The sequence below is a fragment of the Hyperoodon ampullatus genome (genome assembly GCF_949752795.1).
Source record: "Hyperoodon ampullatus genome assembly, chromosome: X".
NCBI classification, from domain to species: Eukaryota; Metazoa; Chordata; class Mammalia; order Artiodactyla; family Ziphiidae; genus Hyperoodon; species Hyperoodon ampullatus.
Window position 1 is genome coordinate 25713843 of NC_136913.1, and position 15227 is coordinate 25729069.

A 15227-nucleotide genomic window follows, 5' to 3' on the forward strand; every position below is an offset into this window, starting at 1 on the left:
TGTTTGTTGGAAGATTTTTTTTTTTTTTTAAAGAAGATGTTGGGGGTAGGAGTTTATTAATTAACTAATTTATTTTTGCTGTGTTGGGTCTTCATTTCTGTGCGAGGGCTTTCTCTAGTTGTGGCAAGTGGGGGCCACTCTTCATCGCGGTGTGTGGGCCTCTCACTGTCGTGGCCTCTCTTCTTGCGGAGCACAGGCTCCAGACGTGCAGGCTCAGTAGTTGTGGCTCACGGGCCTAGTTGCTCCACGGCATGTGGGATCCTCCCAGCCCAGGGCTCGAACCTGTGTCCTCTGCATTAGCAGGCAGATTCTCAACCACTGCGCCACCAGGGAAGCCCATGTTCGAAGATTTTTAATCACAGTTTCAATTTCAGTGCTTGTGATTGGTCTGTTCATATTTTCTGTTTCTTCCTGGTTCGGTCTCAGTAGGTTGTGCTTTTCTAAGCGTTTGTCCATTTCTTCCAGGTTGTCCATTTTATTGGCATAGAGTTGCTTGTAATAATCTCTCATGATCTTTTGTATTTCTGCAGTATCAGTTGTTACTTCTCCTTTTTCATTTCTAATTCTATTGATTTGAGTCTTCTCCCTTTTTTTCTTGATGACTCTGGCTAATGGTTTATCAATTTTGTTTATCTTCTCAAAGAACCAGCTTTTAGTTTTATTGATGTTTGCTATCGTTTCCTTCATTTCTTTTTCATTTATTTCTGATCTGATTTTTATCATTTCTTTTCTTCTGCTAACTTTGGGGTTTTTTTGTTTTTCTTTCTCTAATTGCTTAAGGTGCAAGGTTAGGTTGTTTATTTGAGATGTTTCCTGTTTCTTAACGTAGGACTGTATTGCTATAAACTTCCCTCTTAGAACTGCTTTTGCTGCATCCCATAGGTTTTGGGTCGTCATGTCTCCATTGTCCTTTGTTTCTAGGCATTTTTTGATTTCCTCTTTGATTTCTTCAGTGATCTCTTGGTTATATAGTAGTGTATTGTTTAGCCTCCATGTGTTTGTATTTTTACAGATGTTTTCCTGTAATTGATTAACTGTCACACAGTAGTTGCTCAAAAAAGAGCAACTATTAAAATTTGTTATGACATTAGCCCTCGTCATTCCTGGAGGATTTTCTGAGAAGTTCAAATATCCTTGCAATTCAACAACTTTTTCTAGTGTCAGTATGTGACCTGTGTTTTTCAAATACAGGGTCACCTCAGCTTTCAAAAGGATCTCCTAAATCTCAGCAGGGAGGACGCACCCTTCTTTATTCTTAGCACCGTTCTGCACTGACCTTTTCAGTAACCTCTGTAATCTCAGTACACTGAGATTTTTCTTCTTCCTTCTGCTGCATGAAAAAATCATACTTGTGAGTCTCTGCTATTCACCACCTGTTGAACATGCCTGAACACTTGTACAGATGTCTCTAGGCACACTGGAAAAGCAGGGTTTTCCTCTGGAGCAGATACAGACGAGAGTCAGGAAAATGATGGTCAATTTCTTTTTCTTATTAAAGCTGGCATCTCCACCAAGGAGACATTTTCTACCTCAGTGGTAGACTCAATAGTCATTCCACATAATGCCCATAGCTTTATCTCTGAAATCTGTGAATATGTCATGTCACATAGCCAAAGGCACCTAGTGTATGTAATTAAAATTATGGAATGGACCTTAAAATAGGGAGGTTATACTGAATTATCTGGGTGGGCCCAATCAAACAACATGAGCCCTTACAAGCAGAGAACTTTTCTCTGGATGGATGCAGAAGAGAGATGCAGCAGAGGGGCAAGTAGGAGAGTTTCCACAAGAGACAGATTCAGTGTGCTGTTTAAGAAGCAGGGGCCCATTTGCAAGGACTGAAGGAAGGCCTAGAGGAACTATGGCATCTCCAGCTGACAGTCTGCAAGGAAACAGCCTCAGTCTTATAACGACAAAGAACTGAATTCTTCATAGAACTGGATTCTGAGAGCAACCTGAGTAAGAGTGGAATGCAATTCTTCTCAGCACGTACCAACGAGAACCCAGTCTCCAACAGTTTGATTTGGGCTTTGTGTAGCCCTGAACAAAGAAAACAGCACAGCCAACCCATATATCCCATCTACAGAAATGTGAGATAATAAATGTGTGTTGTTGTAAGTCCCTTAATTTATGGCAATTTGTTTGTCAGCAATAGAAAAATACTAAATCCTCCTAAAAACCTGAGTTCTTAGGAATCCAGCCTCTGCAGATGGTTGTGACACAGCGATTTCCTTGGTCCTTCCTCATCTACCACTTCGGAAAGAAGCTTTGGTTCTTGGCCACTTAGTGAAGCTCACTCTTCAGTGTATGGTTTCAGTGGTCAGTCTCAAATAAATCCCAGGTTAAATTCTCCTTCCTTACTAACCTCATCCGCTTTCTAAAATCTCTTCCCTAACTTCAGGGTTATCTTCCAATAACCCGTAGATCCTGTGCCAAACCAGACTTTACTCACAGGCCAATTTGGAAAAAAACTTTGAGTGTAGGGGAAGGGCCCAGAGCAGATGAGCAGACGTCTAAACTTCACTGCCAAAGTAAACAACCACATGGACGGGGCTGTTGTTATCAGAGGGATTCAATAGCCAGGGACGGGACAGACAGGGGACATCTGTGGGGATTGGGAGACTCTAAATCAGGGGAGAGGCAGGTGATTTGGGGCTTTTTTTTCCACTGGGAGCAGACAGCAGCCTTATGAAAGGAAACTAGACAGCAGGTCAGGATCTAGATTGTGACAGGAGGAAGACCCAGGCCAAGAGTGATATATTTCTGGAAGTGCTGGATACGGGCAGAGTCAGATCTCGAGGAACTCCGGGGGTAGGGGCAGGAGGAGCCTAGGTAAATTAAGCTCACAGCCTATCCTGAATTGTTTTTAATTCTCATTTTAATTTTTACTTATTATACCTGGAGTTAGTACATTGGCAACAGGGTCCTTCATTTCATTGCCTAAAAGACATTGTGGAGTGTTGAGAGTAGAACTGAATTAAGAGACAGAGCAACTGCTTTATTCAAGGAGTGGAACAGTGAGAGCCCTAAATGAATTCAGACCAGAGGTCTAGTCCCAGTTCTGACACTCATGAGCCATGTGAATTCAGGAAAATTGTGAAGCTCTGTGAGGCTTTTCTATGAAGTGAGTTTGATAAGCCCTGCTGTGTAGGACTCCTGGGATGTATGTAATGTATGAAAGCACCAGGCACAGTGTCTGGAAAGTATTGAGTCTTTTCATGATTCACAGTTATTACTATTATTATTTTGAACCCAGACCCTACCAAAATCTGCTCTATGATTTTTTTTAATCCAAGAGATATCAGAGAATATGGGGCACCCTATGATATGGCACAACATATCAGCTAACATGATGCTTAGCAAGTAAAACTAAATTACTTACTACATAAGTTTTTGAGGTTATGTTATTTATTGTGTGTCTAGGGAAATCTTCCCCAGTTAGGTGGAACTTAGGGATTCCAGAATTTGTGTCAAGCACCAACTCCTTCCATCCCTTCCAACTGTCCTTCCATTCAAACCACCTCTATTTTCATTTATTTCAGTCCCATTAAAAATCTAGCCCTAACCTGGGGTTTGCCAAATTACACACAAGACAACCTAAATAAGATGAACTTCAAATGTAGTGGACTCTGTCCCTCCCAGGCCAGAGCAAAGATCGCTAGCGTGGTGGCTTCTGACCACACGCATGTCATAGATGATCACCCCTATTTCTCAGAAATTCCCTGGGGATGATGAGCATAAAACACATAGTTCATGTGCTGTGCTCAACTGCACTGGGAAAAGGACACTGGAAAGGATGTAGGTCACCTTCCATTCTTACCCCAGGTGGAGAACTTTCTCTGGTTTATCCATGACTCAAACGTAACTGCTAGAAGTTTTCCATTTCAGGCTTTAGTCTCTCAACTCTGGACACACCTTCTGAGGGTCTGGCCCTTGCCCACCACTCCCACAGCATCATCTGACCCGCCTCCCAGCTTACGACAGCACTGACTCACACTGAAGGACTTGCCATTTCCCAAACCCACTGGCCTCAGGGCATTTACACTTGACTGCTCACTTCTGGATCCTCCTATGTCCTCTCCTCCTTTTGACCTGTCCTTAGGTCTTAGGGTGTATCTCATTATCTTCCTTACTTTACAGCTGTTCCTAGACTCTAAAATTCTATGGGCAGAGTTGGTCTTGTTTTTCCTGACATTCCCAGTAGTAGCCCAGAGCCTGCCAAAGAGCAGATGCTCATGGAATGTTTGAGAAATAGATGAGACAGTGTGCAAGAGGTCTAATTTCTTATGATGTAATTAATTCTACATTCTTGAATAGAGTAAGCACATCCAAGTATATATCTCTTAATTTTACAGGACAACAGACTAAACGTGATAAGGGAATGTAAAAATTTATCGCCTTTTACTTTTTCCTCTATTTCTTGATCCCAACCATTTTACTGCTGATTTCTTTTCACATTTCCAAGGAAATGCCTAACCCAATGACATGTTATCTTGTTCCAAAAAACTAAATAAGATGGAAAATTTCCCAATTCTATAAAATAGTAAAACTCTTACTCTTAAACCTCATAAACATCAATAAATGTCTGATTTACATCATTCATAAACTCAGACTCTGAAGCTACTTAAACTTTCTACTAAAAGGAGCAACATTTAGGCAAACTTATCCAAGTTACTACATAGAACAGGAACACAAACATGTTCTATACTCTGTTTTCTCCAGCCCTGCCCCAGCCTTCCACTAATGAGAACATTAGCTGTTCTCTTTGAACATGTAGTAAATAATCTTCCTCAGCCTTCACTCAGGGTAGGAAAAGCGGCTGGCTATGGCCCTGCAGCGCACTCTAGCCAGGGCAGCAGTGCCAGCCCTGGCTGCAGCCCTGGCTCGGGCTCTCTCTCCCTCATCTCTCAAAGCCTCTTCATACCAGGATGGGGAAGGTAGTGGGGACCGTATCATGGATCTTGGCCAGAACCTCCAGCACTTTTATCTTGCTGGTTTCAGCGTGGGCTCTTGGGCCCCACAGAAACTCATAGCGCGGAGGATCGCTGTTGGCCATGTGGCAGTACTCCAGGTACCTTTCCTGCACCAAATCTTTGGCAATGAGCTTCTTGGGCTCCTCACAGATGAAGTTATTCCTCCCAGCATACAACCCCATTATATTCAGCAATTCCCAGACTTGCTCCTCAGTGGTGCAGTTGCCCTTCGTGAAGATCACGCCCAGGAACAGTCATCAGCACACCAGTCTTGGGAACCTCTCTGTCATCACTCGGCTTTGCATCATAGCTTAGTTCCAGTTTATTGACAAGGACATAAGTATTCCTGTTGGGATCCACTTCCTTCACGTCAAGGCCAAAGACCAGCTCCAAATGCTCAGAGGCTTTCCTGAGGATCTCATAGAAGTGATTCTTGTACATCTGTATTACATTTCTCAGCATATCTGCCTTGGTAACGGGCTCTTTCATTTGATACTTATACAAAAGGTAATGCACCAACATAACAACCTTCTTGTCAATAGGGCCTCTGGGCCAGTGCTGAGCGGTATCCTGGGCCTGGGAGGCTTTTGGCCTTTCCTCCCCTTGATTGTCGGCACCTTTGTTAAATCTTACGCTTGAAACAGCTGCAGCAGTAGTGGTGGCGGAACGGACTCTCCCAGACACTTGAAGACTGCTGGGTGTTCCAGTGGCAGGTGAGCTCTGGGGAACATCTTTGAAATGAGGAGATGAGGAAGAAGGGGACTCTTCTTCCTCTGGTACAGTAGCCTGAGCTTCCACCAGACCACTGGCCTGTTCTCGAGCCTGGCGGCGTTTTTCATGGGCACGAAGCTTACTCTTCTGACCCCGAGGCATGATGACTGACAGCAGGCAGGAGTGTGGGAAAGAAGGTAGATGACTCGGTGACCTGGAGGAAAGACGATGAAATGGTGTTATAGTACTCTTTAGTGAGGAGATACTGCCTTGGGCTTTATCGATGGCCATCTCTGCAGGTTTCCTTGCCAGCACTGCTCTAGGAACCCATAAGGCTCCTCTTCTCTGATCAGCCTTTCCCCTGAGGACTCTGTGGAAGTAACTAGAGTTCACCTTAGGCTGCAGCTCTCCAGCCCTACCTGGGTCTTAACTGGAGCTGATACAGGGTCTGGCAAGTCGAGGCCCTGTGGAGCCTCCTGTGTTCTGGAGTAGCAGGTGTTTCCTTCAGTTCACATTCAAGGCCATTACCTTGACTGGCAGCACCTGAGGTCCTGTGCTCAACTGCTTTGATGCTGACCCCTCACTCCAAAGCCCTCACATCCCTGACATCCTGGAGAAGAAACTAAAAGGGGACCTCATGTGAGCACACCTGCCCCCGTGTACCCTGAGACGACAGTAATGACAGAACTCTGTGGGACCACCTCCATTCTGGGATAATCAGGATTCTCACCCCTCACACAGAGTTCTTACCTTGGTTTCTTGCAGGGCCTGAGATTTCTCCCTTGGCTGACCTTAGACCTACCCCTTTGGAGCAAGGCCCTCACATCTCTGAAAGTCCTAGGAGGAGTTTAAGGAGGTCTCAGTCTAACATATCTTCACCGGGGACCCTTGACAGGAATGACGTCACATGTAGGGCTCTGTGAAACACCCTCTGTTCTGTGATGAGTGGTACCCTCAACCCTCCGGTTCCTGATAGTAGTTCCTCCCCTTGACTAACTGGTGTCCTCCCTTCTGCAGACCTGAGGCCTATAATAATCAAACCAAGGCTCTCATTTACCTGATATCTTGGAATATGCAGGGGGGTTGGGGAGCAGACTCAGTATGATGGATCTCTGAATGGTTTCCCAGGGCTGGCCACAGAGCAAGGGCCTGACTCAGTGTACCACCCCTCAGTCCTCACTTTGACTTCTAGAAGGGCCTGGGTGGGGTCACTTCCTTGTAATAGGGCCTTCATCTCCCTGTGACCACTGATGATAAAGTGAGAAATAGCTTGACAGCCCTGCTTAGCCTGACACCAGGGCTTATCACAGGGGTGGTGCTCTGTGGGGCCCTCTTTGTCTTAAGGGAGGAATTCCCTATAGTCCTTGCTCAAGGTTCTGAACTTAAAGCCACCCCTAGGACTCCTCCCTCTGCTACCCTGAATCCTCTAGCATTAGACCAAGGCTCTATATACCTCCCTTCCCTCCCCCCACCCCCACACTACCCCCTCCAACCAGTAGGTGAAGCGAGGGGGCACGTGGGCCTTACAGCCCTGCCAGCGGCTTCCCCGGGCTGACCACGGGGGCCGGGCTCTGTAGAGCACCCCCTGCTCTGGGAAGGCGGTTTCCCCTAGAATGCAAATAGGGGCATTTATTGACTCCTGGCCAAGCCTGGTACTCCTCCCTCTGCTGGCCTGAGGCAGACGTCCTGGTCAAATATCTTCACCTCCTGGAGCGGCCAGACAGGACGTCAGGTGTGCCCAGTCCAACCACCCATGCCTGGGGTCTCCCAGGCCCATCTGCGGGGCAGGGCGCCCAGGAGACGCCTCTGTTATGGGGGAGGGGGAGTTCTGCCAAACTCACATAGGGTTCTTCATTGACTCCTGAGAGGCCCTGCATTCCTCCCTCTGCTGGCTTAATGCCAACACCCTGGTCCAAAGTTACTATTTTTCTGAGTTCCTGGGAGAATTCCCAGGGCAGTATGCTGGACGATCCCTGCCCAGAACCTTCCAGGGCCAACGACGGGGCAGGACTACGGGGCCTTCTGTCTTTTGGGTTAGAGTGTCCCTCAAACCTTAGTATCCTTAGCTTACCCCTGTAGAACTGGATTCCTCCCTCTGCCGACCCGATGCCACCGCTCCTCCCACCACACATTCTCACCTCCTAGACTCCCAAGACGGAAGTCAGTATGCAACATATCCAGTCACCCCTGCCCCAGGCCTCCGAGGGACGACAGCAGAGGTGGGGCCTGATTCTGTGGTGCCCCTCTGTTCTGTTGTGGGTGGTACCCAAAGTCCTCTCTGCAGAGTTAGGGCCTCATTTTGGCTTCTGGTGCGTTGATTAAAGGCTCCTTGGGAAATATCACCTCCCTGTATGCTCTGGACAGTTTCTCAACTTAAACCCTTGCAGACAATGGGTACGAGTCCCACACATGATGTGAGATGAAGATGCGGTAGCACAAGGTAGGGGGACCAGGACAGGTTCTGAGCTGTCAGAGAAAATGCATAGTAACGATGGGATCTCGTCGTTCATCAATACATACCCTTGCGAACTTTCTGTTTGAAAAGTTCGAACAGAACTTCCCTTCTTCTACAGGGAAGAAGCAGACCTGCATAATTTTGTGTAACCCAGATCTTTTTATCTTATCTAACATTGCTGCACAGTGTACTGAAATTCATTTCAATTTTGAGTCTCATTTATAACGAATATATTATATACCTGTTCTAATAATTGCTGCTTTTTACGCAAGGCTCTTGGTTTTACTACTGTTATCTGTACACCAGCTTCCTGAAGTCACTTACTCATTTGAAAAATCCGTGGCCTTTTCCTTTGGATTTTCTAAAATGATGATCAAATTTACAACGAATAACTTCTGTTTCTTTTTAATAGTCCTATCATTTATTTATTTTTGTATTCTTATCCTCTGGCTGTGCGTTCCAGTCCAGTGTTGAACAGTAGAGTTGGTAGCATACTGCTTGCTGTGTCTTCTTCCTTACCTTAACGGGAATGCTACTAACACTTTGCGTTTCACATTTCAATTCTGTTGCTGTAGATTTTAGGAAATGAAAATTCCCTTCTAATGTCAGTTTGCTAAATGGTATTACTATGCGTTAGTGTTGAGTTCTTTTCAAAAGCTTTTTCTGCATTTCAGTACATGGTCAAAGCGTTTTAAAATTTTATCTGTTAATGTGGTAATATTTTAGGCAGTTTTTTCCTAATGTTATATCATCTTTACATTTCTTGGATTCAGCCTCGTTTTTCTACATTTAATTCACTGCTGTATTGAAACTTCTCTGGGTTTATTTAGAATCTTTGCCTATGTGTGGGTGAGCTTGGCTCAAGTATTCTGTTTTCGGGGTGTCCTCAGCTGGTTTTCTTATCAAGGAGAGCTAGCCTGGGAAAATGAGTTGAAAGATTTCCCATCTTTTTGTATGCTTTGGATGTGTTTACATAAGATAATGGTTCATTTTTTGCTTATTATATGGCAGAACTGCCTTGTCCTGAAACATTTGAAGGTGGCTGAAGCTTTGAGGAGAGTTTCAGTTTGTATTTCTCAATTACGGTTTTCTATTTCTCTTTGGATCAATTGGGTAATTAATATCTTTTCTAAATAATGGTCTATTTTCATTGGGGTTTCAAATTTAATGGCAATATGTATATTCTTTTCATTGGAGAAATTCTCAAACGTACACAACATAGACTAGTGTAGTAAAACCTATACACCTGACATTAGAATCAACAATTATCAATACATAGTCAGTCTGGTTCCACTTATACCCATAGGTACTCCAATCTCTGCCACTGAAATAATGAGAAACAAATCCTAGATATAATACCATTTCATCTTTAAATATGTCAGTGTCTGTTTCCAAAAGATAAGTACCCTTTATGAAACATAAACCTTATATGGTAGGATTATGCATATCCTACCTTAAAAAAACTAACTCTGTGATATCATCAAATGTCCAATTATTTTCCACATTTACCTGACATATTTTTTTAATGTTTTATCCTTGAATTAGAGTCAGATAAAATCTGTTCATTGTCATTGTTTTTTATGTCCATTAACTTATAGATCTTATCCTCCCCCCTCTCCAATAGATACATTACTTCTTTTTCCTTGTCATTTTGTTGCTGTTGTTGTTCGGGGGGAAAATAACCCTCATCTTATGTTCAGTCCAGTTTCATATGGCCTGGATTTTGCTGATGCCAACACTGGTGGCCTTCTCCCCCTGTATTTCTTTAAATCGGTTGAAGTTGGATCAGATTAAGGTTTAACTTTTTTCTCTTTTTTTTCTTCTTCTGGAAAGACTGCTCCATAGGTGATACTGTGCACTTTTATTACTAGGAACCTAATGTCTGTCTCCATTTGTGTTGATGTTTGCAGTCTTTGAAGATTAGCATATTTATCCATTAATTAACTGAGAGTTACACAATGTTAATTTTCTCTTTCTATCATTCCTTCTGAACTTATTAGATGAAATATATATTTATGTAGAAACCTATCCTTGTCTTCCATTTGGTAATGATATTTATACTGTTCTCTTAGAATATTTAAATTCCTTCTGCACCTGTATTTTGTACAATATTATTAAACTAATATCACTTACTTCTGTTTCTTTCTTTTGTAATTGATGATAACTATAAAACTGTCAGTTATATCAGCGTTTTCAAAGAGTAGGCTTTTGTTCGTTGGCTTCATTGTCTTTTTTTTTTTTTTGCAATATGCGGGCCTCTCACTGTTGTGGCCTCTCCCGTTGCGGAGCACAGGCTCCGGACGCGCAGGCTCAGCGGCCATGGCTCACGGGCCCAGCCGCTCCGCGGCATGTGGGATCTTCCCGGACCGGGGCACGAACCTGTGTCCCCTGCATCGGCAGGCGGACGCTCAACCACTGCGCCACCAGGGAAGCCCTTTTTTTTTTCTTCATTGTCTTTTAATTAATCATTTCTACACTATTTCATACATTCTATTCTGGGGGGCTTAATATGGTGCTCCTCTAGTTTCTTGAAATTTTTTGCATGTTTTAAATATTTCTAATTTTTTTTGTCCATTGGGATTTTAATTTCAATAACTATATTTTTATTTCCAGATTTTTTTTAGTTCTTTTTCAAATTAGCCTGTTCTTTTCCCTAATTTCTTATTCCTATGGTCTCTATGCTTTCTATTCTCTTTAATGGATTTTATTTTTAAATTGAGTTATAATTGACATATAACATCATAATAGTTTCAGGTATACAACATAATGATTCAACTTTTGTATATATTGTGAAATGATCACCACAATAAGTCTAGTTAACACCCATCACCACACATGGTTACAATTTTTCTTGTGATGAGAACTTTTAAGATCTACCCTCTTAGCATCTTTCAAATATACACATACAGTATTATTAACCATGTTGCCATACTGTACATTACATCCCCGGGACTTATTTATTTTATAGCTGGAAGTTTGTACCTTTTGACTACCTTTACCCATTTTGCCCATTGTCCTCCCCCTGCTTTTGGTAACCACCAGTAGGTTCTCTGTATCATTGAGCTCATTTTTTTTTTTTTTTGATTCCACATATAAGTGCCTTTCTCTGTCTGACTTATTTCACTTAGCATAATTCCCTCAAGGTCTATCCATGTTGTTGCAAATGGCAAGATTTCCTTCTTTTTATGGCTGAATAATATTACATTATGTATATATATATATATACATATATATATGATATTTTCTTTATCCATTCATCCATTGGTGGACATCTAGGTTGTTTCCATATCTTGGCTATTGTAAATAATGCTGCTGTGAACATGGGGGTGCATATATCTTTTCAAGTTAGCATTTTCATTTTCTTCCAAGAAATACCCAGAAGTGGAATTGCTGGATCATATGGTAGTTATATTTTTAGTTTTTTGAGGAACCTCCATACTGTTTTCCATAGCAGTTGCATTATTTTTTAAATAAATTTATTTATGGCTATAAATATTCCTCTGAGTACCACTTGGGGTGTTTCCCACAAGTAATGCTAATAGAGCTTTATGTGTAGTGCTGGAATTTTTTACAAGCTGAATGTCTCTGTATTCCTTATGTTCTTAGAATTTTTTGAATATCTAGATACATATATATACATACACACACACACCACACACACATATACATGCAAACACACACAAATACTAGTAAGTGGAGAAAATTATTTTGGAGAAGTATGTGAAGAGGAGGAGAGAAGCAGAGAATTATTTAGAGAGGTTTCAGGGTCCCACTGGGTGTTTTGCTTTGTTTTGTTTTGGTTATATATGATATAAGAGACTTGAATACATTTAACTGCTTATGACTGAATTGAGTTTTTCCTAGGAGTGAAAGGAGAGCTTCACATTAGAAAATCAAACAAAATAATTACAAATGCAACTGTCAGAGATTATTCAGGAAAACAGAAGTTACTTTCAATCGATAACTCAGGTAGAATTTAATGCAAGAAATTGGTTACTCAAGTAATGGAGAAGCCAAACAGGATAGAGTCAGGAAAACCAATACTTCACAACTTGAGGAAATCACTCCCATCTCTAGGATAGAGAGACAAAGAGAAGAGGTCGTGTTATGGAGACTGGGAGTTAGGGTCAGCAGGATCTAGAACCATGGTTAACCAATATACTGGGGGCTAGAGTCATAGAGAAGATGTAACCATTAAAGGAGAAGCCACTTGATTCAGAGAGAGAAAGGGAGAAGGAGAAAATGTCTGACTGTTTCTGTCCAGCTATAATCTGCTGGTGTCCTTGTTGCCCGATCCTTGAGAGTAGCCAAATATTGGAGAACCTAGGAGCTGCAGCCTGCAGGAGTTATCTCCAAAACACTAGAGAGCAGAGCAAAGAAAGAGTAAGGAGTGGCTCTGAGGACAAATAAGTATAGGGCTGGCATACCATAATGACATATTAAATGAGACAAATATACAAGTTGATAAAGAAAATTGTTTTATACAAATCAGTATTGATTCATGATAAAAAGAGATGTTATCAAACTAGATAATGGATATACCAAAAAAATACCCTCCATAGAAAACATCATACTTAGTGGAAAACCACTGGAAATTGGGAATTAGATAAGAATAGCTACTATCACTATTTTTTATTCCACATTGTAAAAGAGGCACCTGTCAGCCCAGTAAAAGGAAATAAATGAAATAAAGGCGTTAGAGATTGGAAAATGAGACCATTTAGTTGTCAGTTCTCCCCCAAATATCTCTAGGTTCAACAAAATCTCCATCAAAATCCCAGAAGGCCTTTATTTTTTTAAAGAAATTGATATACTCTAAAATTTATGTGGGAATACAATGGACAAGAATAGCCAAAATGACTTCGAAAAAGAAAAGGAAATTTGGAGGACTAACACTGCCTCATGTCAAGACATTATAAAGTATGATAATCAAGACAATGTGGTATTTTTGTAAAGATAGACAAATTGCTCAATGGAACGGAACAGAAAGACTGGCAATAGACTCTAACATATATAAACAACTGATTGTCAACAGTGGTGCAAAGGCAACTCAGTGAAGAAAAGATAGTCGTTTCAAAAAATGATACTGGAACAATTGGAAATATACACACACACTTTGATCCATTACTTTCACTGTACAAGAAAAATAACAAAAAATGGATCACAGATCTAAATGTAAAATCCAAAACTATAAAACTGCTAGAAGGAAACATAGGGGAAAGCCTTTGGGTTCTTGGGCTAGGCAAAGATTTTTTGGATACTACTTCAAAAGGACAATTCATAAAAGAACAAATTGATAAATTGGATTCCACTAGAATTAAAAACATCTGTTCTTCAAAAAGACACTGCTAAGAGAATGAAAAGACAAGTAATAGAGTGGGAGAAAATATTTGCAAAACATATATATGGTAAAAGGCTTATATGGTAAAAAGCTACCCAGCATTTATAAAGAACTTTTAAAGCTCAATAATAATAAAACATATAACCCAATATAAATGGTCAAAAGGTTTAAACAGACAGTTCACCGAAAGACAGTTAAGAATGACAGAGAAGCACGTGAAAAGATGCTCAACATCATTAATCATTAGGGAAATAAAAATTAAAATCCCAGTGAGATACCACTACACACATATCAGAATATGCACAGTAAAAAGACTGCTCATACCAATTATTGCCAAGGATGTGAAGGAACTCTCAGAGACTGCTGGTGAGGATGTAAGTTGGTACATCCACTTTGGAGAACAGTTTGACAGTTTCTTAAAAAGTTAACCATACACCTGAAACATGACCTAGCTATTATACCACCAGGTATTTACCTGAGAGAAATGAAAGCTTGTATCCGTGCAAAGATGTTTATATGAAAGCTCAGAGCATCTTTATTTGTAATAGTGAAAAACTGGAAAGAACTCAAATGTCCATCAACAGAGGAATAGATAAACAAACTGTGGTGTATACATACAATGGAACAAACTATTGATACATGCTATAACATACATGACTCTCTAAATAATTATTTTGAGTGAAAGAACATAACACATAACATAACTCATACTGTATGATTTCATTTATATGCAATTCTAGGAAATGAAAACGAATGTATAGTGACGTAAAGAATATCATTCAGTGGTTTCCTGTGGACTGGGAGGGATGTGAAAGAGATTACGAAGGAGCATGAGGAACCTTTTGGGGGTGATGGATATATTCATTATGTTGATAGTGCTGGTTGTTATGTGAATGTATTCATATGCCAAAATTTATCAAATTTTGTGCTTTCAATATATGCAGTTTATTGTATGTCAGTTACACCTTAATAAAGCTGTTAAAAATTCTAGAATGAGCCAATCCAATCTATAGCTGAAATCAGAACTGTGGAAGAGGAATGATGTGGAGGTGGTCTATTGGAATTGGCTGGGAAAGGCATGACTGATCTTTGTGAGGTGGTGGAATAATACTATATCTGGATGGGGATGGGTTACATATGTGTATGCATTTGTACATTTAGGTTTTGTGAATAGCCTCTATGAATATTGTATAACAATTATAAGAATAAGATATGATTCAGAATAGAACAACATGGGGCTTCCCTGGTGGCGCAGTGGTTAAGAGTCCGCCTGCTGACGCAGGGGACGCGGGTTCGTGTCCCGGTCCGGGAGAATCCCACATGCCGCAGAGCGGCTGGGCCCGTGAGCCATGGCTGCTGAGCCTGTGCGTCTGGAGCCTGTGCTCCGCAACGGAAGAGGCCACGGCAGTGAGGGGCCCGCGTACCGCAAAGAAAAAAAAAAAAAAAAGAATAGAACAACATGAACTTTAAGAAAACAGGAATACCCAATTTTTACTGATAATGTTTAATTATCCACTTTATTTAATGCATTGGTGAAGCATAAGTTAACTATTACTTATTCCTTCTTAGCTTTGTATACACCAAGTATTTGAGTAATTTTCCATGCATTTTCCCTTTTCATATGGCTGTGATGGTATTGTATATACATTCTTCAAATGATCTTTCTATCTCTTAGACATTTCAAAGCCCATCTTACTCCTTCATCTAGAATCGATTCCTAATATTTGTTGGTCATAATTAACCCAAT

The 15227-nt window shown here is 41.2% G+C and overlaps 1 protein-coding gene across 1 annotated transcript in view; it reads right to left on the minus strand.

Moving 5' to 3' along the window:
- LOC307069603 (uncharacterized protein) overlaps window positions 1-5846 on the minus strand; it is a gene marked incomplete at both ends in the record, with an annotated part of 55694 nt that extends 49848 nt beyond the window's left edge. The window contains 6 exon segments of the mRNA XM_079727985.1: window positions 1277-1330; window positions 1717-1882; window positions 3916-4215; window positions 4802-4932; window positions 4934-5221; window positions 5223-5846. Coding sequence (XP_079584111.1) covers window positions 1277-1330; window positions 1717-1882; window positions 3916-4215; window positions 4802-4932; window positions 4934-5221; window positions 5223-5846 — 1563 coding nt within the window.
- Between the last annotated feature and the right edge of the window lie 9381 nt (window positions 5847-15227).